Here is a 26,178-nt window from a genome sequence, read left to right on the forward strand (position 1 = left end):
ATATGGCACGCTCCACTCATTTTCACTTCCTCCATATGATGTGTATTTTGTGTGGCAAGCTCATTATAGAAGACACATGTGTTGGCTGTAACAAGACAGACAGGGTGACCAAATCCAGATGTGCTCTAACACAATCAAGTGGTGATGGTGCCCTACAAGGACCCATGGACCAAACACAATCACCCTTACTCTAATCACCGTCACCCCTCACTGTACACCCTCCAAATCACTGGCATCCTTCACAGGACCCAGCCAATCAAAGGTCATCTCTCACAGACACTCACCAATCACCAACACCCTCTCATTCACATTTTGGTCAAACCAATTTAAGATAATATATTACACGATTGGTCTAATCTCACTGACTCTACCTCTAATCTGGTCAAACTTTATTCCATCTGGCCAACATTTGTCAATTACAATATTGTTCTAGTCTCTGTGTGCCTCTAATGAAGTCCAATTTGATTTGTTACTAAACAGTGTCAGATGGCCAATATCTGTTTATAACTGCTGACTCTGTCTGATCATCTATGGGTAGGGGTCAATCTTTACACAGAATGCAACAGCTTTTAAAAATGCTTGTCGTTTAAAAATGGAAAATGAATATGCCATAAGTGATACTTCAAAAAAATGTTCAGGTTTTCTGATGAAGAATGTGTTTGTAATACTTATTTATTGTCAAAAAGAATCCCTTTTAAACTTTGGAATTTTACACTGAACTTGGCAATGCATGGATGAAAATGGTAAAAAAAAGTTTCAGAAGCAATATGGTTTGATGTAAAATATGTGTGGAGTGTTTGTAAGCTGCCTTGTGACAGGAAGTGTTCAGAAGATTTATTTATAGACTTTTGAAATCTGGTAAACCCATTTGCAGGTCTAATGACCTCCCCCAGCACGACAAAAGTCAATGGTAGGGGGGGGAGACGAAAGATCAAACAGCCTGCCAGTTGATACCCCTGCCTGGTGAAACCTGACCCGCAAGTCTCATGCATAGATAGGAAGATGGCCCCTTCCTTGGGTAGAGATGCTGTTTTTATCTTCATGCGCCAATGCATGTCAGCTCGGGTCCTCCTAGCAAAAGACCTTCAAGAAAACATTTCTAATTGCCATAAACTTCCTAGTTAGCCACAAATCTTTGACTCTGACATGGCATTTCATCCTGTGATGTATAGGGCTATTGTGATCAAAATCCTTGACTTTGAGGAAGGTTGAAGTCTGGGGAGGGGGCATGTTTTTGTCCAGCGTCCTGTGTGTGTGTGTGTGTGTGTGTGTGTATGATCGTGTGTGCGATTGGTGCATGAATGCATCAACATACATGAATATACAAGTACTACCCTTCCATGTGGGTCGGCATGAATGAAATGCCCTCAGCTCCCAGAGTCACTATCTCACAGCCTTATCACTGCCAAAACAAAAATTAATCAGCGAAAATTCACTGAAACTTGCAACAAAATGTATTTGTGACTGAGCTTTAAAACGAGCCACAAATGTCATGTAAGTTGAAATTAAATTAAATCTGAACTCCTTTAACAATAAAGAAGCTTGAAACTTTGAATAATTGAATCTATAAAGATAATATAGTAACTGGGGTATTTGTACGGTTACGTAGTAAAACATCTCTGACAACTCTAGGCTGTCAGAACATAGCTGATTCCTGTTCTTTACATTTTTTACTGTGTGAATGATAAACAAAAATGTTTTTTTCTTCACATTTGTGTTTTTACTAGATGATAAAGAAAATCTTTCTCCTTACGTTTTTTTTATAACTTTTTTTCTTCAAATTACACCTAACGACAAAAAGGCTAAAATGAGCATTAAATGTACTGGGTCATGACATTTTTATTATCTCTGAAACAGCTTGTAAGTAAATACAATTTATTTGTCTGTTTCAGCAAGAAATCACTTAACACAAGCGATGTATCCGTTTACATGCTTTTACGTTTGTCGTATGATGGTGGTACATAGTATTAATCACAGCCCTGTCTGTACATAGCTAGGGACAATGATCCGTTATTGAGTACCTGCCCTGCACCTATTAACGGGTCAACGAAAATAACGGCATGCGCGATGATCGCTTGTTCTGTACACTTGGTTCTGTCTAGTCTGTGATTACTTAACTCAATAACACCATTCAGCCCCAAATAATGGAAGACGACTTTCAAATCAAATCATTTTCTACCAGTGGTGTGGTGGCAGTATTAACTCTAACAACTTACGATACAGAAGCTGAACCTTGTGACAGCCTCCCAAATCAAGCACAGGCCCTGTAATCCCGGCAAGGCACACCGTTCTGTGTCAGTGGCGCTCTTGACAGATTTAGATAAAGCTACCACTGTAACACATTAATGATTCTTTGTGACTTAAAAAAGTTTTTTTTGCCGACATCTCCAGCCATGAATGGAACTCATTCAGGAGAAGATAACCCTTGCTGTAACTTTGACCTTTGGAGCTGGTCGACATTGTGCAAGGATTACAATGGGAGGAAGGGGCCGCAGTTCGACAGACAACAGACACGGCATTGATGCGGACATGCTCCTATGATAAAGATGACACTGCACTGATCCGTGCTTCCTGCCTATCTCTGCTTATCTTGCTAGTGCACGAGGCTGGGCTGGGAAATGTCACATGGTTCGCCCCAGCCAAACAACAAGACATCTATGTAAGAAACATGGCCGCCCCAACATTCTCTCACACCATTAATTAAAATAAAAAATTGCTAATGCAGTAACTCATATTTTTACTAATGTTCTGGATGTAATGCCTGTGTCAGACAAAAGTGTTATGATTTGTGACTGTCCAGATAAACCCCATGTCAAGTATTTTTTTTACCAAAAAGACATGTACAGACTAATAGGACATCAAACATCTGCGAAGGCAACATCCGACCGAAAGATACTGATCAACTAGACAGTATAAATAGTCAGGAAACAGCTTTTATGTTTGTCAGTAACTGAGGCGGCACTTTTCTGTGTACCTTATAGGACTCAAACCCAAGACCACCAGTCTACTAATTAATTTATTAACTGCACATTTCTCTTTTACTAACAGGACTTTAAACAAGGACTACAGATCACCAATCAACTTCTTTAGTTATTAAAACCAAGGCTGCACATTTCTGTGTTTCTTATATCTTCTTCTTGGAATGAAACCATCCACACCATGAGATTTTAGTTTACCAGCAAGAAGTAAAAAGACTGGTTTAAGTTTAAACCTTGTATGAAACTGGCTTAAGAAGAAAATGTGACGTTTCCTGAAGTAGTTTGAAACTAAAACCAGTTTTACCACTGCAGCATACTCCATGTCCATGGAATACTTGTCCTCTATTTACTGCAGTGTAAACAAGCTTGATATAACAAACTTACGGACAGATTTCATTGAAGACAATATAATCTAGGTTCCTAAGTGACTTTCAATGTTACTGAGGTCAATTTTGCTAAGTGCTTTTCCTTGGAGTTGAACCTACAACCACAAATTATCAACTGAGTGTTCTGCCAAGTACAAAATAAGCAAATAGACGAATAGATAGTTCTTGCATCCTGATATATACTAGCTGTGACTTTTCTCTCAATTAGAGTTTGTCAAAACATCTACTGAGACTAAATGGTTGCCTAGTTTTATTAAACTTCTTGATATCCAACTCTGTAAAAAAAAACCACTGTCTTTCCCAGTCAGTAAATTTTCTTCAAATTCGACAAAATCTTAAAACTTTAATTGTATAATTTGAGATTCCATATTATTGAATTACTTGATGGCCCTTCTAATATTGACATAATAAAAAAGTCTACTGGATAATGGCTGCCTTTGATAGTTTAATAATCCAGCTTATGTACACATGATTGACAGGTGCTTTGGCTGATTGGAGTTTGACCCTTGACCCCTGAGAGGGGGAGTGGGGATTGACTTCAGGGAGAAAGTTCAGAAGCTCAAAGAACATAAATCAGGCCTTAATGACTGGTATTGGACAGCAGACTCATTATCATCCTAATCTGGTAAAGATAAAATTCATATGTCAGGTGACTTCACTTTACACAAACTGTAAGGAAATAAATTTACTGTAAAGTTACCCCTCATAACTCCAAGACTGCCAGTGACTGATTAACTGATGTCAAGGCAGATAACTCTGCTTTGAAGTTTAGTAAACAAAAACTTGAGCAGCCATCATAATTGGAAGCAAGGGTCTGAAGCGGATGGAGTGTATGTTGGCTGAGGTGAAGCTACAATACCCCGGAAACCAGATGGTGAGGAGACAAGCCCCATATGTATCACCCAACCATCACCTGCCAGCTCTGTCAATCCTAATTTGGGTCCTGCTTGAAGATGAACCACTTCTAACCAACACAGGCTAAAACCATGTGGCATCATGGTGTAAAATGTTTTCATAATAATCATCATTTTGTCCTATCCTGGCCAGATCTTTGCCTTGCTGAGAGACAGGTGTAGCATACTCCAGGCTCTAGCACCTCTAACACTGTACAAATTTCACTGTGCTGACGATTTTTGGTCTGATGTGGGGGAGAAATTGCCCTGGTACAAAACACCACAGAAGTTGTGCCAAGTTTTAGACACAACAGAGTCAGTTTTATGATTGGGGAAATAAAATATAAACTCTGCACTAATAAACCTTTGAGCATAAATTAACCACAATATCAACTGTTTAAAATAGTTTCCAGAATGATCACTAGGACAGTGAGATATTCTAAAAGAAACCTCTTGTTAGGTACAATTTGGAAATAAAGTACTACATGTATATATAAATATGAAATAAAAAAAATCTTATCTTCAATTCAAAACAAAATGACAAAGTACACATGTATATTAAAAGGATATAAGCAGAAAACAACACCATTGAATCTTAAAATTTGAGTAATCAATACTGGGTACACAGCATACAATGTCTTTTTAATTATCTAGTGAATACATACCATTACTGATTCATAATATTGTCAATTCACGTTTTGATTTACAGGTCTTTGAGGTCTGCCACCTCCCCCTGGTATATCCAGACTAATTATTCCATTAATTGTGTAATTCCTTTGTTTAACACCAACCTTTAGACTTTCTTTAGATTTCTGTTAAGTATTTATGATTAAATTGATTTACATAAAAATTACTAGATGAATTGATGGTTGTTCCAATGCTTCAGATAATCAGTGATGTCACGATGAAAATAAAAGCAATTTTATTCACATTTAAACAATTTACAAATGTCTAAATTCAAAATTCGTCAAAACGTAATAGATTCCAGAAACAAGTCTAGATTACATGCATACTACAGAATTATGCTTTATTTCTGGAGCCAAAATATCCGAGTAACAAATTTACCAACTTGAAACGATACATCAGATGGCTAATCACATTGACGGGAGTCTTGTGTAGTGAAGACTTCCTGTTACGACATTGCACCATGTCACTTGGCGGCTAATTATCCATCCATGATACGCTTCCGTTACCACAACCTATTTAGCCTTTTGACAAAATACTACAACAAGGTTTGGGGGTTCATGTCAAGAGTTTTTCGTGACCCGGGTACTTGTATAAACAAGTCATTGTGTGGTGATAAAAAACACGTGCAGCAATTTTGGAAGGTTTGATGACACTCTGAAGCCTGTTCAGACCCTTGACACAGTACCTGACAGCCAAGGGTCTCTGCTTTTATTGACAGTGCTGCAGGGTAATGCCAGGGTGACGATGGGGGAGTTCCACTTATTGTTTTGGCCCAAGTCGACAAGCTGTAGGGGTTCTGCTAAAGAAGTCGTTAATTACAAGGCATTGTGGGAAGTGCCACACCGTCAAAACTTCCATACATTCTAGCATCATCACCAAAGTCATCTGATGAGAAGCCTCGTTATATAATTACCTAAAAATTACAGCAGTGACAGAGAACTTGAGGTAACAGCAGTTTTTGTTTGGTTGATAAGCCAAATGTCTTTTCAGCTCCGTCATAATGAAAAAGTGCATGAAGCCAAAAAAAATCTACAATAAAAAGTGGAAACAAAACGAGACAATTTCATGTGTGATGTTAGCGAGAGATAGTGCCCAGCAGGTACAGAGGCTGACGAGGATACAGAGCCTGACCAAGATCCAGAAGAGCGATGTTCTTACTACTAGTACAGTAGTCTGGGACATTTACTGACAATCACCAGGAGGATGAGAATATGATGGAAGGAAAAATGATGTATAGTGTATTGGTTGGAAGGCAGGCGGTGTGAACAAAAACAAGTCTTAACGCGCCAGGAATGTCCCCAGCAAATTGGGAGTAACAGTCCCGAAAATGTGATACATTCCCCAAATGTTGGGCGAATTCCTCCTAATACTTTCACAGTAAGACAGTCCAACCAATTACTGTCATTTCAAATCAGCCAGCACTCTCATTAGTGGGGATATTTTGCCTGCTGACATCCCCCAAAACCTATACTCACATCCTTTGTGAAAAATGAGTGACTGTAAAACACATAAGAGTAGCCGGAGTATAGAGAGGACCTAGTGGATTGGTTATCAGTGAACCCTACTCCTGGCTTTGTAGTGGAGGTGCCCTGTTATGATGAGGGCTGCCAAAGTGATTTACCTCCCAACACATGTACCGCTTCTACCAACAGCACACCTTCATCTTCTCACAAATATCATCAACTTTCGATAAACACACAAAAAAGGTCGTCACTTCTACTTTTCATCGTTTTCATCTTTTTTAACCATTTGGTAAAATAATGTATTGTGTATAATAGTATTATGTATTATTTTACTTTTCTCTAAATTTCAAACCTGTGTTCACAGTAACATGAACTTATTTATGAAAGAAAGAAAATAAATGCTAAACCCAGAATAACAAAATTTGTTTAAAGATTGTTTTAAAATACTGATCAGAAGTAAATATGCCAATTTTCATTTTATTTTACCCAGTTTAATGTTTCTGTACACAGCTAAAGTGACATTAAGCTGCGATGACGTCCATACAGAGATATACTCCAAATTAAAATCTAATGTTTAATTGACAAAGCATTGATAAAGGTATTTATCAAATATATGAAAATCAGTAAAATCATGCAGTGAGGGATACGAAACATCCAACTTATAAGAGTTTTTTTTCCAAATGCTCCAAGAATTTAGTGTAATGTTTGCCAATTTCAGTTTTAAAAGACTAACAGGCATGTTAATTTAAATCTCTTTCCACATAAACAAGTCTCGCCCCCTCAAATAGTTATTCTGTTGACAACTCTCCACCCCCAGTAAATTGAATGGCTGTTCTACTGACAATTCTCCACCACTGTAGATTGAATGGCTGATCTACTGACAATTCTCCACCCCTGTAGATGGTAAAAGCTGACTTTCTAGGATAGAAGTGACAATCAGCCATCAGAGACCAGGATTGTTGTCGTGGAGATTTGTGATTGTTCTTGAGTAATTTCCAATATTCAGCTGACACAGGTCAATGTAATTAAGGTGACAATCTCTGCTCAGTTGCATAATTGATGAGCCCACAGCATAGGGTAGCAAATTATTTCCCAATTAAGGTGTGGTATTGTCGCTGGGCGGGCCCGAGGGAGTTGTGGTCCACTTTAGGTACGCACGCACAGCACCATGTACGGGTATTTATACCAGCATATTACAGCTATTCATATATCCCCTGTTGTCCTGTAGGTAGCAGATGGATATATGGTCCCAAGTGTGACCAAATTTGAATGAAACACCTCCACACAGCCGTCTCCCACTGATGTTAGACAATGTCTCTCTTTGGTGTACAATAGTGTAATACACAAACTGCTATGAGTATTTTATAAAAGAAGTTCCCCACAGATTAAACGAGGTACTTTTGTAAAGTTTTCATAAACTTAAAAAAAAAGAAGTAAGGTCCTGTTTATTTTTAATGCTTTGAAAGACTATTAGGACATTTTAAATTCAAACTCTAAAACGTAATTAGTAAAGCTCGTACCTTCTTCTACAAATCTATGCTAGTATTGAAGTTCTATGAAAAAAATCTGCAAAATTTAGAAATAATTTTTGTTCGTAGATGTAACAATAACAGACATTAATCCCTTGTATAAGTGATCTAAATAAATAACTTGCAATGAGTTGAATTTGTGACAAGTTCTGAGAAGAAGTTATTGATTTATTTGGCATCAAAGCATGAAAGGAATTTTTCCCTTTTTCTTTGCAAGGCTGTGGTAACTAAGAGATATCATATACCAAAAAAATATTCATTAAAGTTCAACAAATACTTTTGGATTCTTCTAATTAAGATGCTTTCTTTTGTTTTCAAATAAACATGAATGAGACCTACCCTCAAATAACTTTTTAACAAAGGATTTTTTTTTTTTAATTCTATTTTATAGCTCCTAGGAGAACATTGCTTTAGTGATTAATGTTTTAAAGTATTTGTAGTCAACCAAGCATTTTGATTTTTCGGGATTTAATTAACAAAAATGAAGTATGGAGTTAGAGTGGTAACAAGTGCTAAACTCCGACCTAACGATGTGGAAATTCCTTTATCAATTACATAATTTTGAGACCTAGATAACAATTATTCTTGATGAAGATGAGTATATGCTGCTCTTGATTATGAATTAAACCCTTTAAAAACCAATTCTATTATAAGATATTTTGACAACTTCTTCCATAACTCCCTTGTGTATATAACCTAGACAAATGCATTAAACACAGAAATATGGACATAATTAGCCACGACGATATTTGTGTTCCATTTCTGTTTTTCTGTGGCAGTTTGTGTGATTTTGAATTAAAGATATTACATTATCAAGCAGCAACAGAAACTCATTATACGAATATTGCAAGTCTGAAGGCTTCTATGAAAAAATGTAACATTTTACGTCAAAAACCAAGCGTTCACATCAGCTCTTGATTATAAAATGTAATTACGACCGAGGTGCTGGAAACGAGAACAAGATGACGAATGGCAGAGTTTTCAACACTAAATACTGAAAATCTTGCATCACAAGAACCGCAAAGAAGAACAAATCTGTGGTATTCGAAAAACAAAGATCACATCATAATACTTGAGTGATTACCCGTCTCCTTCATAGCCGTTACCATAATTAATTGTCTACCTCTCCTTACCTGGATAGTACAGAGCTACTTCAATATATCTCCTTCAAAACTACATAATTGTTATTTAGGTTGCCTAGGTAACCAATTCTCGACTCTTAGCTAACTCTATTTTCTTTGAAGATTAAGTTTGGATATTAGCTGGAATTTTGTCATACTCCAAAGCAACATGAGATGCATTATTGAAGTTATCAAAGTTATATAATTATATATATTACATTTCTGCTCTAAGTACCTATATAAATACTACAAGAAGATATTTCTGTAATGCATTCATAGGACTATAAAAGCAATTTGAAGCATTGTCATTGTGAGGCTTTTCCTCCCCCTAAATTTGGTTCTCTGGCATTTATTTTCAAAACTGTGTTTTTTCATTTTGCAGTTAATATGCCAAAACTGTTGCCAGGTTTGAAAACAGAAAACAACCTAGAGGAACGACACATTTATTAATCTTGTTGCCATGGAAAGGAGTGATATAACTGATGAAGAACTATCAAGGAAGACACACAAAAACAGTGATTGCTATGGAAGAAGACACAGAAGGACTAAAAGTGTTACAGGAATATTTAATTGAACTTAGATATGCTGAATATTGTTTATCTGAAAACCTTTGATGGTTCAACAGTAGAGATATTGTAATCATATTCTACTTCATATCAATGTCTGCTATCCATATTTCCGTTACCTATATTGGGAAATAGTTTGTGACATTTGAACTTTCCAAAATTAAAGCAATTTGGTTCACATTCAACAAAAAGAGAAAAAAATAAATTTGCTAAAGATTCTAAAAGGAAAATTCAGTAGCAGGTCTCATTCCTGTCCATGGGTAAAGATTGCATGGGCTGAAAAAATTAAAGTTGGTTTGAAATATTTCATGGCCTATCCGTGACGTTTGGTGCTGCTTTAATTTACCTGGTGACTTTCAAACCTGATCAAAGTCGTTTGGCACGAGTGTAATTAGGGGTGTGAGTTAATTATGTATGAGAATCTCCCTGTGATATTGTCCACAAAGTCCCCTACCTCTGGTCCAAGACCTGCATGCACAACAGATCTGTACAGTCTGTTGCATTAAAAAAAAGAATCGAATCAATCTGAAGAAATTATCTCTTCATTCTGGGCTATTGAACTGGAATGATACGACTTTAAGTATCTTTGCCGAATATCATTGGATGTCAGGAGAAAAACGGACATATTCAGGTTAAAAGTTGTCAGAATTTCTCAATCAGTTGTGTTTTTAGTGTTACGAGCCATTACTGGTGATTTGGACAATATCGCATGATGAAGTATAATTTGTCTGACTACAGGAACACAGGGGTAATTAATCCAAAACACCAATCATATCACCCGCTACCCAATTTACGCCGAGTGATTGAAGACAAGAAAATACGTTAGGCAAAACTGAAGCGGCCCCGACACATTCTGCGTTTGTCCATGGTAGGGGTTGACCCCCCATTTGATGAATGGCACGTCATTAGGGTGTATTGACAGTCAGAAATCACAGTTCAAATCCTGCTTGTGTGATGGGCAAACAGCATCGTGACATTACCGAGACAAATGCTCTGGAAAAGCAAGCGATGAATTAAGTCAAGTAGATATTTTATTGAAATCAATCAAATTTTGCCGTGGGGATGATATTTCCCATCTCCATCTCATCAATAAGATCGTAACAAATAACACACATAGCGGAATGTGTCTCTGTCACTATTTTGCATAAACTGATGCCTTAATCATTTGAATGTGCAGGAGACGATGGCGAGGGACTGTCTATGAAATGGCCACATTGTGTTGCTAAGTTTTCTTATACTCGTAAAGTCTGGTTACAGCCTTGTCAACCAATCAGGACAGACCTTTTTTACGTCATTGATAGCTGATTGATGCTGATTGCCATTGTTAGTAATATGAATTCATTAGTCTAACTGGTGTTAATCTTCCTCTAATAGTATCTGGCATGTGGCGTCAACACAACTACATTCCTTTAATGCTGCGGTTACTTGTACACCAGACAATTGTCGGAGCGTCCCCAAATATCACAGAACATTAAACGCAAAGCATCAAATAAACTTTATAGACTTAAAAACCAGGATTGGCCTCAAGTACACAAATATGAAAATTTCAATTTATAAATCTTAAATTAAAGGCATTTATTTCTACGTTTAAGTCCAGTCAGTAAAAATCTCACATAATATTTAATATCAGAGAATCAATAATCACAAAAACAAACATAAACAATTGTAACAATTAGGACTTTGATATTAAATTTACTGTACACAAAACAATACAGGAATGTATGGATCTCTGTGAAGTGTAAATGGCAGGGAGAGATTATGTTCCACACATCCTAGAGTTTCAAATTAAATCTAAAACTAATTTATTTGTCACGTAAGTTGTTGCTGTGGGCGTTTGTCTCATGATGGAAATAGATCGGACCACATGACATTCCACTTTTTACAAGGTCACTCACACTTTTGACAACAGAAGCAAAAATGAGCCTTGTCAAAGAAAACTGCAACTCAAACTAAATAACTAGGACAAATCACTGATCATTAGACTGTCAATCCTATTAGACACATCATTTCAGGTCAATTAAGACTGTTCTCAGTTCCTGGGTTTGTTCAGTTAAAGAAACCTTGAACTTAATGTTACCACAATCTATCTACAATGTATACACCATTCCTTATTTATTACTTATACATGTAATCAGAAACTTTCAAGTCATATGAAACCAGCTAAATTTTCTTTAAAACCATTTGACATTTTCTTCACAATGCATCTACTTCCCACTCGAACAAGTCATTTGTTTTTGTTTAACATAAAACTGACTTTTAAAATTAGATGTTGTGGAATGTCAAAAATGTAATCTTCCCAAAGCAAAATGGTAAAAACATAATTATATTCTAGTATTAGTAAATGGCACCTTCACTTCTTCAGAGCAATATTTTTTTTTTTTATCTTTTATCAATATTTCTTAATAGAAGATTTGTGTCACTGTTAGAAAGACATTATTTTTTGGCCACATTTTTTGTTTTAAAAATGAGTAAATTGGTGGTCATGATTCATGCTGTGGCTGAAGAAGTTTGAGAAAAATGTTTATAAACTCTAATGTCATCCCACACAGCGTAGATTAGGAGATCAAAACAGCCCTATGTCAAAGGACATTGCTTGTTCCCAGTCAAGTTTATCAGGAGATTTGAAAAGTAAAATTAGCTGTGATTAACACAAGTAACAAGGGCAGTACCAACTCTCTTAAAAACACTAGACGACCAATCAAGCAGGGCCATCTGGCCCCAGACTTCATGGGAAAGTGCCAGAAGACTGAATGTCACTGTTTAAGGTTTCAGCCTCTCTGTGACAACAGGGGCCATGTGACAATCATTCTGGTCTTGAGGACAAGTGATGCATGCAGTCCTTATCAAAGCCATGTGCTGGCCCCAGGATTTTCTGGTGAGAAAAGTTTTTATCAGGATTGGGTTCCTGACAGCCCCCAGTGTGATGGAGTACAGTGACTGGCCCCCATGGTCACCAGAATGACCCTAGGAGTAGAACTTGTGTAGTTGCCATGGTCATCAAAGCTAAGATGGCTGCCAGGATAAGACTTTTGTAGATGTTATTATGGCCAGTATGTTGCTACATGGTCTGCAGATCTCAGTGTGACCTTCAGTGCTGGGGTTTGACCTTCCTTGCTGGCCAGTCGGAAGAGAGATTGATGGCTTTAATGTCTTGTTTGAGGGGTGATTCAGTTGGACCTAACTTATGCTTAGTGTCGTCTGAACACCAAATCAAACAGATCTGGGGCCGAAATGCTTGCTTGTAGTGCCATGTAACAACACAAAATTTGACATTATTTATAGCAGGGCTTCAGAAAATCTCAAAACATAATTTGACATATTTTTTCAAAGTCTTGTGTGACATCATTTGTAATGGAGGGTTAGGTAACAGGTAAGCGCCACTTTTCACAGTCCTACAGGTCAAAGACGGTATTCTGCATCAACAGCCGTCTTGTGAAACCAGTCTTGGCTGGGTGTACAAATTGATAAAATTACACGTTTATACTTCAAAGACATTTGAAAGAAAAAAAAATAGAAAATTCAATATCTTAAACCTAGCAATGCTTTGGAAATGATTATCACAGGCACATTTTAAAGGAGACAGGGAAATCAAACTCAATGAATTGTGGCCAAAAGCCAAGAGTTGAAAATTTGTCATTAAATATAAATGTGAAATACAATAAACAAATATATTACATGTCAAAGTCCAAGTGACCTCTGACCTTTGAACCATGTGTGACCTCTACCCCACTGAGCATGTATTCTTTGTGATTTAGTACTTCCTGTTCTCACAGCATGTCACCTGACCTATTTCCCAGGGGTCACTGCTGTCCCCTGTTGCTATGGGTGACAGCAGGGTCCCCTGTAGGTTTGGTGTACACTTACCAACATATGTCACAGATTTATGTGAGAATCCAGATCCGACCTACAGATTATGCTTGCTAATGGTCTGCAGACAGATCTACTCTCAAGGTTCCCACCCCTACCTTTTTGTATATCCCTTTCCCTCTGTTACTGGTTAGGGTTGTCATTTATAATTAGCACAATAGCTGTGGGGTTCCAGCCCTTGACAGTTTCAGCTTCCTGAATGCAAGGACACATCACATGGCAGGATATATAAAGGATTGAGAGAGGGGATGTGATGGGCCCTTCTCACATGGTGACAACAGGTGGGTCACATAAATATGGAATGGAAGGTGTAATTAAAAGAATTCTGCCATAGCCACTCTGATGCCCAGTTGGTCCCAATCCCATGTGTCCCATGCCATGTTGAGACATGAGGACTGGGTAGCACCTACTCACTAACTTTTAATCAAAGTCAAGGTCATTGATTTAAATTCTTTGTCACTGACAGCAAATTTGTACTGCACAATACAGATTTTGTTAATATGCTGTTGATTTTTTTGCAGACGACTTATACTTAAATGTAAAACAAATGGTTCAATATTGTCCTGACATAAGAGAAACCTAAATCTTGGGAAGCAGTCTATAGTAAGATTATTTTTTGACCTTGGTGACAAAACAACCCTGTTGATTGGTCAATAATAGTTTATGAAAATGAGGCATGGTGTGGAAACATTTTCAATGACAAGAGAACTGCATTTGGACTATATGGGTCACGATGTTCCACAGGATTTGAAGTGGACACAAAACTATACTCAACGTATGTTTATGTATTATTACAACAAAATGAATAACTCTATGTAAAAAAAAATGTTGGGAAAATCAAATAACTCTACACGAGAAAATGTTGGAAAAATGAAATAACTCTATGTAAGGAAATTTTGGGGGAAAAAAACAGAAAAAAACCAACTCTATGTAAGAAAATGTTGGAAAAATGAATAAGTCTTTGTAAGGAAATCTTGGTAAAAAAACCCAACTCTTTTTAAGAAAATGTCGTAAAAATAAAATAACTATATAAGAAAATGTCGTAAAAATAAAATAACTCTTCATAAGATAATGTTGAATAAATAATAATTAATACTGGAGGTAGCATTCACTATGATTATTTGTTCCAACATCCTCATTACATATACCAATTTACAATTGATTATTTCTTAAATAAATAAAAAACACTTTACAAAATTGACAGCAATACAAGTAACAACTCGTGCCTATAAATGCTACTAGTAGAAACTTTTAAGGTTCATTGTCACTAAATGTTATTTTATTGTTTCTTTCCTTGCATTTACGTTTAACTCTAGGTCGTATTTCTGTTTTATCTGACAGAACAATGAACCTTACCATGTGACCTTTCTAGTTAGAAAACAAAGAACAGGTCGGATGACATTTTATCTTTTAGGTGCTGAAAACAAGACAAAAACATGTACATGTAATACTCCATGCAGAATACAAATCAAACAGAAAACATGAGCGGACAAATTATGGATGGCAAAAATCTATACAACACCTAGTCTGGTTGACGCAAACAAGATGGCAAAAACAAATAACTACAATGTCTTCATACAAAATGTTGATTTTTTTTAAAAAAAGCGACTACAAATTTGACGCCAATATTATCTATCAGACAAGGCTTACAGCGTTTTATTCTTATTATTTATTTTTCTTGCTTCATGTAAAACAACTTAACTCAATAAACGGAAGAATATTTCAGTTTGTACATTGGAATCATTTACAGTGAAATAAAGAAGCGAAGGCAGATAAAAACAGACATAAATCACAATTTTGTGTGGTTCCTTTGAATCTAGGATGAGTTTTTATTGCCAGCTCAAACAGATAAAAAGCCATAAGGCTCCACGATCAATGAGGTTAGAAAGATTTGGAGAAAAAAACCTGTCACATATGTTGAACAGTTGTATTTATTGATTAGAGGACAAAATTAGAAGTGACAATTATTGAATAATTTATCCACTTTCGTGTGTGTCACCATCTGACCTCATTTACTGGAGACTTGAGGTTCTTTTGTCGGCTGCTTACTGGATTTGGAAACAGATTTTAGACAAAAATATCTGACTAAGGACATTTATTGATTTGAGAACAATGACTTTTTTTTTTTTTTTTATTACAGGACATCATTTGTTTTGACAATTTTTATAAATAATTAATTATTTTTTCAACTATCCATTTTCATATTGCTGGACACACAAACAGTAAGAATTATGACAAAACTTGGTCATAGATGCTTTACAATGGACAATACTGGATATGGACTGAATAATTTATCTGCATTTTTTATTCCAATCTGACCACTTTTAGGCCAATATTTATTCTGTTAGTCCGACCCATATCACTTGATATTTCTTGAACAATCATTATGTACTTGCAGCATGCCTTGTAACGGCATTTTAAAAAAATCCTTTGGAATTTTTCTGATTTGAAAATTAGTTGCATAATGGAATTATTCATTCAGACTTAATGAAACATAGAAAACAGCTTTACCTAATATATATATATAGGTTGCTGATTGAATTTCAAAATCAAATTTTAATTTCAATGTCTGTAATAGCCAATGACAATTAGAGAAGAGTAATCCGACACTAACAAGAAAGAAAATCAGAGATTAGAAACATTTATATTCCAATTAATTTGATTAGAGTGGCCTCAACAGTGAACTTTTAATGAAGTTTAAAGTTGTTCTCACAAAGAAATAAACCAACTATAACAGGCTGTACATGTGTACTGAATATTTATTAAAACACAATTTATTGATTTTTTTATTTTCATTTTTAATGACTCTTTATAGCCATAAAATTTGCCATCAGCAGTGTTGACAAAATAGAACAATTGTTTGTAAGATACAAGACGAGTATTTATTGACCATTTATCAATAGAAAGTAGAATGGACAATGACACAGGGGACACCTTCTGTCACCCCAAATAACCTGGAGACCACAAACAATTTGATTAAGGCGGTATCCATTGTCCTGCCAGTGGGTCACCATTGTAGTATGGACTAATGAATGGTTTTGTACGTCCAGTCTACTACAGGGGTTGAATAATACATGTAAGATATAATGAACAGGAAACATTTGTTTGTCTGTCAACCGTTTGATTGAGTTTGTCACCATGACTTGATGGAGGTGGTCTATGGCCAGTCCTAATGGGGATGAAGGGATCTAGGTATCGGGAAAGATCAGGACAGAGTGTTTAATACGTTTATACAAATTGACATGTTGCAGACACAACTTTATATAAATTGATTGCTTTCTAATCAATACTACTTCACTGTCACAAGACAATGAGCTAAAGTAGTGACAAATTTTGCTCCATTTTTCATCATCAGTAAATGGTGATAAACAGTTTTCGGCCCTAAATACAAACTCGTCCATCCCCCTACCCAGACTTCTGGCCAAGGAGGTTACCAATCACACGTCTAGTTTTGAATCTTTAAATTAAGCATTATTTCTAGAGATATCCTTCAACAGAGTAAATACAGCTGAGAAATTCATCTGAATTTTTTATTACACAAAACAATTACGGAACGATGATTAACAATTTTATTACATTTTGTTTTAACTTGTTTCCAGTATACAATATATTAATCTAACGATAAACTTCACACCCTGTAAGAGTATCATATACCATGGGGTTACCACCCATTGATTTCTGTTTAGATCATTTCGAAAATAAAGAAAATGAAAGTTTATCATTTTTTTCTAAATTTAAATTTAGCTTAATTGGATTTTGAGAGTTTAGAATATTGATTTCACTCAATCCCATGATTTTATTGCATTGCCTATTGCCCTAAAGGCACAAATATCAAATAACAAGAACTACATATAGATCTATACTTTGTCATGAATGTTTCAAATTCAATAATTTAATTTTTAAAATGGCTTTGAGTATGAAAATATGTCATTATTTTGTGATTCAATTTTAAGAATTCTTTGTGACCAAAGTCTGTAGAAAGATGACTTCTCAAAGTTCCAATCACTAAGTACATGAAGACTTCTGCCAGTTCTTCTTGTTTAGGATTTAATTTTCAGAGTATCAACAAGTTCAACCTTTAGAATGTAAAGACCTAGGACCTAGGAATCCTACATGCTCAGAAAACCACATTCCTGTACAGGGCACAAACTTATGACATATGACAAATGACCGAGCGACAATTTCTCATAAACATCATCGTTATGATGATTGGACCCAATATTTTTCTGCGCAATTCCGTCACAGACAAATGACCAATCATAATGGTGTCACACGTTTTTCATAATTCAACGGGATGACTGTTATAACAACAATCTGATCAGACTGCAATCCTATGATTAGTTTTTGTATTGATCGGAATTGACGATTTCGTCATTTCTTGTCACAGTGATCCGTATAAGAATGTAGGATTTCTCATCTCAGAGTCTCGATCTGGCACGCGACTCATGACAAATGACGGCCTATGTGAAGATGTTTAGCTCTATACTGGAAGGACTCATGATGATAGATAATAAGTTGTGGAATTTAACAGCAAACTTGTGTGTGATAGCAGGGAAAGACACAGGAAGGGATAAATTTTTATCTTTTAATTTACCTTTGGAACTTTTCCACCGAATTAAATCATGATGCTTGACTAAAGTTTCCTATCATATTTGGCCTTTGCCAAGACTTTGCCATATATATTTTACCTTCTATAATCCATTGATTTCATATGTTGTACAATTTTTTTAAAGAAATTTATTTCATTCTTAAACCTTGCTTATCAGTTATAAGTACACAGTCACATATAAAATCAAAGACACAGAAAATCATTAAAGTAACTATATGATAGGACTACATTAACTGTAAGGCATATTAAGATTATGTCATTTTCGATTTTGGCACATATGTATGTTTTTGCCTAATGGTCATATGATAAGAATGTTAAATTCTGTCAACTTGCATAAAAGCCACAATCAGGAAACAGTGAAATCCGCCCATTAGAACTTTTATGTGTAAAACAATAGAGAACATACTGGCCTGCTTCTGCATGTGTTTTAAATTAGGGCTACTTAATGATATCAGTTCATCAGGAATTTTTATAATCTTGGGAAAATTTCGGTTTCTGAATTATTTTTTTCCTGATGGACATCTTCAGAGAATATTTATGAAACAGGAACAAGATTGATGCATTGTGTATGATATTTTACTGGAGGGTAAACAAGTTAGGATCGTTCTTCAATAAAAGGCCATGAAAACCCGGTAATTGATTGTAACTATGTGTAAAAGCTGTGGTGTTTCATCAATGGGTGAATTTCCTCTCTCACAGATATAACAATGAAACTTTGAGCTAGGATCCACGGAAGGAATCAGTTACAGGTTCCTTGAAGACAAATAACCAATTTACGTTGCCCCTAATCACAAGGAAATAAAGAGGAAGCAACGAAAAGAAACATAACAAGTGAAGTATGATCTATTACAGATACTGACTACACATGTAATCCCGTCATCAAATCATGGAATGCCTCCATACAATTTAAAATTCAAAACAGGTATTCCTAAATACCAGTCCTTTAAGAAAAATAATTTTTCCAGTCGGATATGGTGCCGAGGGGGGAACACAGGGCCTGACAGCTAATTGACATAAATGTGAAGATTGCAGTGTTCCTATTAGTCAATTAGAACTGTGTGCGGAGGATACAGGTGCTGGTCGGGGTACCCCATCACTAACTGTGGAGCCACAGATATTTGGCACTCGATAGATTCTCGGCACCACCCAACTTGCCAACTCCCGACAAGTTTGGAATTCAACCTCCCTTCAAATTTACATGTCTATAAACTTATTGACTTTTATTGTGCTAATTTACAATTTCTGTAATATTTTGTTTCCCAAGTTTTAATTTGTTCGACATTTTGATTGGATGAGTTGGGATGGAGTCCACATCTGTATTGTGCTGTAGATAGAGGTTGATAAGTACAGATATATTATAGTGATTATTTGTTAATGTGTACACTATCCAGTGTCCAGGAAAATACTTTCACAGGAAAACAAAGCATAACACTTTTCAGCTCATACTTAAAATAATTCTCAAAAAGTGAAGCCTATGTTAAATTCTTTCTACAAATTGAATTTTATTCTTTTTTTTTCTTTCTTTTCAAATTTACTAACTCCATCTTGTCTAGCATTCATCAAAAATACATAATATTAGTGTATTTTGGCAGCTTATGTTTTTTTCCCCCAAGTAATAAAAATATAATATATGAAGGAAACTAACAACATTTCAGAATGCTTTCCTCATCTTTCTAAACTGTCAGGTAGAGTCTGTGTACTGTTGATGTGATATTACTTAGTATAATAAACCTTTACACTATAATGACAGTTGAATTATAATTCTAATTTTAATAATCTACACTGTATTTAAGAGATACAGATTTTATTTTCTGTTATCATACAAAGACTGTAAAAACTTCATGAAAAAAATACTGGCAGTTTTTTTAATAATAGAATAATTTACTCTTCTATTTGAAAGAAAAACTACTGATTTTTATAAAAGATTAAAATTCTAAAATTATTCCTCATTCAATAATACACATTATTCATTTTACATCATCATTATTTGACCAATCAGAAGTGACTTTACAAACTGAGATACAATCACATTTTTTATAAATTATTTCATGGAATGTGATTTGAAAAAAAATCTACAACTAATTATAGCTTAACCTGTATTAAGCTAATCAAACAATTAATATCACAATAAGTTACAAAACAGGTGTTATTTTCTTGGTTGGTCATTATAATAATAATATCAAAAAATATAAAATAAGAAATAACTGAAGTATGTTTTTTTTAAATCAAACAACCATGACCAAAAAAGACTAATGAAAATATAATTTTATTTGATTACAAATGATATTATATTAACTACATCCTAATAAAGATTTTAGAATACACACATCAAGGTGATAGAAATTAACTCTACCAATGCTCAGCCTAATAATTTATTCACCAAGCACACATGGGAATATCAGAGATAATACTATCAAGTAACCATCTGTGTTATCCTGTCTAAGCTCTGTCAGCTTACATCTATACAAATTTCCATCAATAAATATTTCACCACTGGCATCTAAGAATTATTACATGATACAGAAAATTATCTCAGAAGCAGAGTTTAGAATCCCACCAAGAATTTTTTTGTGTAAATGTGAACAATAAATGGAAATATTTCTGTTGAGACTATAGAAGAGGATAGCCGATATCTGGTTTAACCTAGAGGTACAGAAGGGTAAGGTGAAGAGAACCATAATGAAATTTATGAATTGGCTCATCAGTAATATCACTCTTTATCATCAGCAGGAAATTTTCTCCTAAAGCAATTGGCGATCAGATTACAAGACAGTCTACAACTCCACCAGCACAAAAGGCAGCAGTTCATTTCTGGGAGGAATTCAATGTCAAATACAGATGTCAAACACAAGATCCTAGACAAGTGGGGGAGGGACATCCAGTGCTCCCAGGGAGAGGTCTTTGTCTCCAAGGTTGGGGTGGGTCCCATGGGGCCCATGATCTCATACACATACACTGAAATGAAAGTCCATTGGGGGCAATTTACAGCCAAAACTGTTAGCTGCTGTAGTGTAGCTTTTATTGAGGGTGTTGGGCTCAAGGGAGGGGGTCATTGTGGTTAAGGAGGGGATGATAGTAAGGGAGGGGGTCATTGTGGTAAAGGAGGGGGTGATAGTAAGGGAGGGGGTCATTGTGGTAAAGGAGGGGGTGATAGTTAGGGAGGGGGTCATGGAGATGTTGGAGTTTATAACTGACAGAAGCTGATCCCTAATAGGAGGCACTCAATGTTTATATACATACAGGATTATACAGTTTTCACAGAGAGGCTACCTCAATATTCTGTTATGACAAATCACCAGGATTAGCCTGAGGGATTTAGTTCTATATCAATAAAGGACATTAACAGAGTCCTTTGTAAGAGCATGCAGCAGTGCTTTACAAAAGACAGTTCTAATGCATCATTTCTCCTCTAGCTGCACATACCAATATCCATGTTATATTGTTTATCCACTGAAGCAGTAGCTACAATTTGCCAGTTCAGGTTGATAAAAACTTTATTAATTAACTGAACTCTTATAATTTGTATTTGTGGTTTAAAGAAAAATCAACTCAAGCTAATGTATTAGATTAATTATTTGTGAAAAAAAAATCTTATCTACAAACAAAATAGCAAAATTTATTGTAAAGGTAGGTACTGAAGTATAATTTCAAAATAATCTGATAAAAGTAAGTAAGTATAAATAGACATTAAACAAATATTTTTGTAGATTAAAAAGACATTTTTGATTTAAGAAAACAAAAACAGTAAGTCTGTTATAAATGTGAACGGATTTTCATAAAGTTGTCTGTTTGGGGTTTATACCTCACAATTTTAGTTATAGATGTAAAAAAAATCCTATATCATAAACATACAAACTACACATGGAGAAATTAAAGATATATAAAGTTGGCACTTACCATGAGCGACCCAGCCATGCTTGCAGGAATCACATGCTCGTATGTGTACCTTGCCAGGTGAAAAACATTCACAGGGGCAGTTAGGTAGGGTACAGCGTATGGCCTGAAAACACAAACGTGGAATACCAGAGTTAGCGGTGCTGGCTATGAAGTGAAGGACACGGTGATATTGGTCAGTTTTCGACAGATTTAGTATGGGTGGCTGGACATTGGTCAGCGAATTCTTTTCCGTCATACTCAACAGGTGAATGTCACTATACGTTCCACACCACTAATTAATGATGCGCTCCACTGAGTACAATCTGTTATAATGCACGACACTCAATCATATCACATTTCAGATAAAAAAGGTCCTGATCTGCTAACAAACAATTACTTGAATCCCTGGAGGTTGCAGAGCGAGTCTTGTCATTGTCACAAAATCATGTGTCACAATTCAGTTTCGTCGCCAGCTGACATTTAGAAAAAAAAAGTCTTTGATTTCTTCAAATCACAGTCGATCTGATTATGTTAATAGCTCTATAATTTCCTTAAGTTCCTTTCCACACACTTCCGAGGGGAAAAAAATGATAAAATAAATTGGCGTGTTCCTTCAATATAAAATCAATGCCACGTTTTAAAACTTCTCACAGGGTTTGTGTAACAGATAAGAGTGTAAAACCCGGAGGGGTGTTTCGGCAATTCACCACAGTTGTAGAATTAATCCATGGTGGAGTCAAATTCTAATCCGTATCTACATGTCAGGTTGATGTGTAAAAACTCAAAAGTCTGTCACAGTAAGAGATCCTGTTTTGCCGGAGACACTGGCAGAGAGATCAGCCTCCGGACCGGTCCCAGCTGAGGCAAGGTAACAGTGGCCCTGGTGTTTGTTGTTAGTCTTACCGGGAAGTGCACATACAACACACACAAGTTCGAAAAAAAAAATTGGCTTTCATTCATCAGAACATTATAGGTCCCATATGACTGTAACGAGAGGCTCTGGTAGCCCTGGTCCGGGGAACAGGAGGGAGGTATCGCAGAGTGACAGATCGCCTGACGGAGATGAGACGGAGCCTGTTGATTGGCAGTGGGGCTGTGTTGGAAGAGGGACAGTGATTTATCATAACCCAATACAACTACAATCAACACACAATGGACCATCCCCACACAACTTCTGCCTGATGATCTTACACCGGTCGGATGGGATTTCACTGTCTTTACATTTATATGGGACCTGTTGTAATAGGTCATTGTCTCAGATATCTATATAGGGTCACTGTCAGACTGGGATATCTATATAGGGATATCTATATAGGGTCACTGTCAGACTGAGTATCGATATAGGGTCACTGTCAGACTGGGATATCTATATAGGGATATCTATATAGGGTCACTGTCAGACTGGGATATCTATATAGGGTCACTGTCAGACTGGGATATCTATATAGGGTCACTGTCAGACTGGGATATCTATATAGGGATATCTATATAGGGTCACTGTCAGACAGGGATATCTATATAGGGTCACTGTCAGACTGGGATATCTATATAGGGTCACTGTCAGACTGGGAGTATCTATATAGGGTCACTGTCAGACTGAGATATCTATATAGGGTCACTGTCAGACTGGGAGTATCTATTTAGGGTGACTGTCAGACTGAGATATCTATATAGGGTGACTGTCAGACTGAGATATCTATATAGGGTCACTGTCAGACTGGGAATATCTATATAGGGTCACTGTCAGACTGGGATATCTATATAGGGTCACTGTCAGACTGGGATATCTATATAGGGTCACTGTCAGACTGAGATATCTATATAGGGTCACTGTCACACTGTGAGTATCTATATAGGGTCACTGTCAGACTGGGAGTATCTATATAGGGTCACTGTCAGACTTGGATATCTATATAGGGTCAATGTCAGACTTGGATATCTATATAGGGTCACTGTCAGACTGGGAGTATCTATATAGGGTCACTGTCAGACAGGGATATCTATATAGGGTCACTGTCAGACTGGGATATCTATATAGGGTCACTGTCACACTGTGAGTATCTATATAGGGTCACTGTCAGACAGGGATATATATATAGGGTCACTGTCAGACTGGGATATCTATATAGGGTCACTGTCAGAATGGGATATCTATATAGGGTCACTGTCAGACTGGGAGTATCTATATAGGGTCACTGTCAGTATCTATATAGGGTCACTGTCAGACTGGGAGTATCTATATAGGGTCACTGTCAGACTGGGATATCTATATAGGGTCACTGTCAGACTGGGATATCTATATAGGGTTACTGTCAGACTGGGATATCTATATAGGGTCACTGTCAGACTTGGATATCTATATAGGGTCACTGTCAGACTGGGATATCTATATAGGGTCACTGTCAGACAGGGATATCTATATAGGGTCACTGTCAGACTGGGATATCTATATAGGGTCACTGTCAGACTGGGAGTATCTATATAGGGTCACTGTCAGACTGTGAGTATCTATATAGGGTCACTGTCAGACTGGGAGTATCTATATAGGGTCACTGTCAGACTGGGAATATCTATATAGGGTCACTGTCAGACTGGGATATCTATATAGGGTCACTGTCAGACTGGGAGTATCTATATAGGGTCACTGTCAGACTGGGAGTATCTATATAGGGTCACTGTCAGACTGTGAGTATCTATATAGGGTCACTGTCAGACTGGGATATCTATATAGGGTCACTGTCAGACTGGGATATCTATATAGGGTCACTGTCAGACTGTGAGTATCTATATAGGGTCACTGTCAGACTGGGAGTATCTATATAGGGTCACTGTCAGACTGGGATATCTATATAGGGTCACTGTCAGACTGGGAATATCTATATAGGGTCACTATCAGACTGGGATATCTATATAGGGTCACTGTCAGACAGGGATATCTATATAGGGTCACTGTCAGACAGGGATATCTATATAGGGTCACTGTCAGACTGGGATATCTATATAGGGTCACTGTCAGACAGGGATATCTATATAGGGTCACTGTCAGACTGGGATATCTATATAGGGTCACTGTCAGACTTGGATATCTATATAGGGTCACTGTCAGACTGGGAGTATCTATATAGGGTCACTGTCAGACTGGGATATCTATATAGGGTCACTGTCAGACTGGGAATATCTATATAGGGTCACTGTCAGACTGGGATATCTATATAGGGTCACTGTCAGACAGGGATATCTATATAGGGTCACTGTCAGACTGGGAGTATCTATATAGGGTCACTGTCAGACTGGGAGTATCTATATAGGGTCACTGTCAGACTGGGATATCTATATAGGGTCACTGTCAGACAGGGAGTATCTATATAGGGTCACTGTCAGACTGGGATATCTATATAGGGTCACTGTCAGACTGGGAGTATCTATATAGGGTCACTGTCAGACTGGGAGTATCTATATAGGGTCACTGTCAGACTGGGATATCTATATAGGGTCACTGTCAGACTGGGATATCTATATAGGGTCACTGTCAGACTGGGAGTATCTATATAGGGTCACTGTCAGACTGAGATATCTATAAAGGGTCACTGTCAGACTGGGAGTATCTATATAGGGTCACTGTCAGACTGGGAGTATCTATATAGGGTCACTGTCAGACAGGGAGTATCTATATAGGGTCACTGTCAGACTGGGATATCTATATAGGGTCACTGTCAGACTGGGATATCTATAAAGGGTCACTGTCAGACTGAGATATCTATATAGGGTCACTGTCAGACTGTGATATCTATATAGCTAGGGACACCATCTGACACTGGGATATTTATATAGGGTTACTGTCCCTACACAGAGATATCTATATCACTTAAGGGACAACATCTGACACTAGGATATGTACACACAGAGATATCTGTATAGCTAGAGACGCGTACCATCTGACACTGGAATATTTATATATCTATAACATGGTTAACTTACACTGGGATTTCTATATATATATATATCTATATCATGGTTCACTGACACTGGGATATCTATATATAAATCTGTATCACGGGGATATCTTATCAATATTTTTGCCACTTAGTACATTTAATTACTTTCAATTGCATCAGTGTTACATACATATTTTATATTTATTTTTTTACCAAAATAACAGAACTGAAGTCATGTCGTTTTTTGATGTTAAACAAGATTAGTGAT

At 36.5% G+C, this 26,178-nt stretch overlaps 1 protein-coding gene across 2 annotated transcripts in view; it reads right to left on the reverse strand.

The window, feature by feature from the left end:
* Positions 1-26,178, reverse strand: part of LOC117334227 (zinc finger protein basonuclin-2-like) — an 88,522-nt gene that overhangs the window by 35,259 nt on the left and 27,085 nt on the right. For both annotated transcript variants that reach the window (XM_033893720.1, XM_033893721.1), the window contains exon 3: positions 21,997-22,099. In XM_033893720.1, coding sequence (XP_033749611.1) covers positions 21,997-22,099 — 103 coding nt within the window. The remainder of the gene's footprint in view (positions 1-21,996; positions 22,100-26,178) is intronic.

The sequence above is a fragment of the Pecten maximus genome, chromosome 9, assembly GCF_902652985.1.
Source record: "Pecten maximus chromosome 9, xPecMax1.1, whole genome shotgun sequence".
Taxonomy (NCBI): Eukaryota; Metazoa; Mollusca; class Bivalvia; order Pectinida; family Pectinidae; genus Pecten; species Pecten maximus.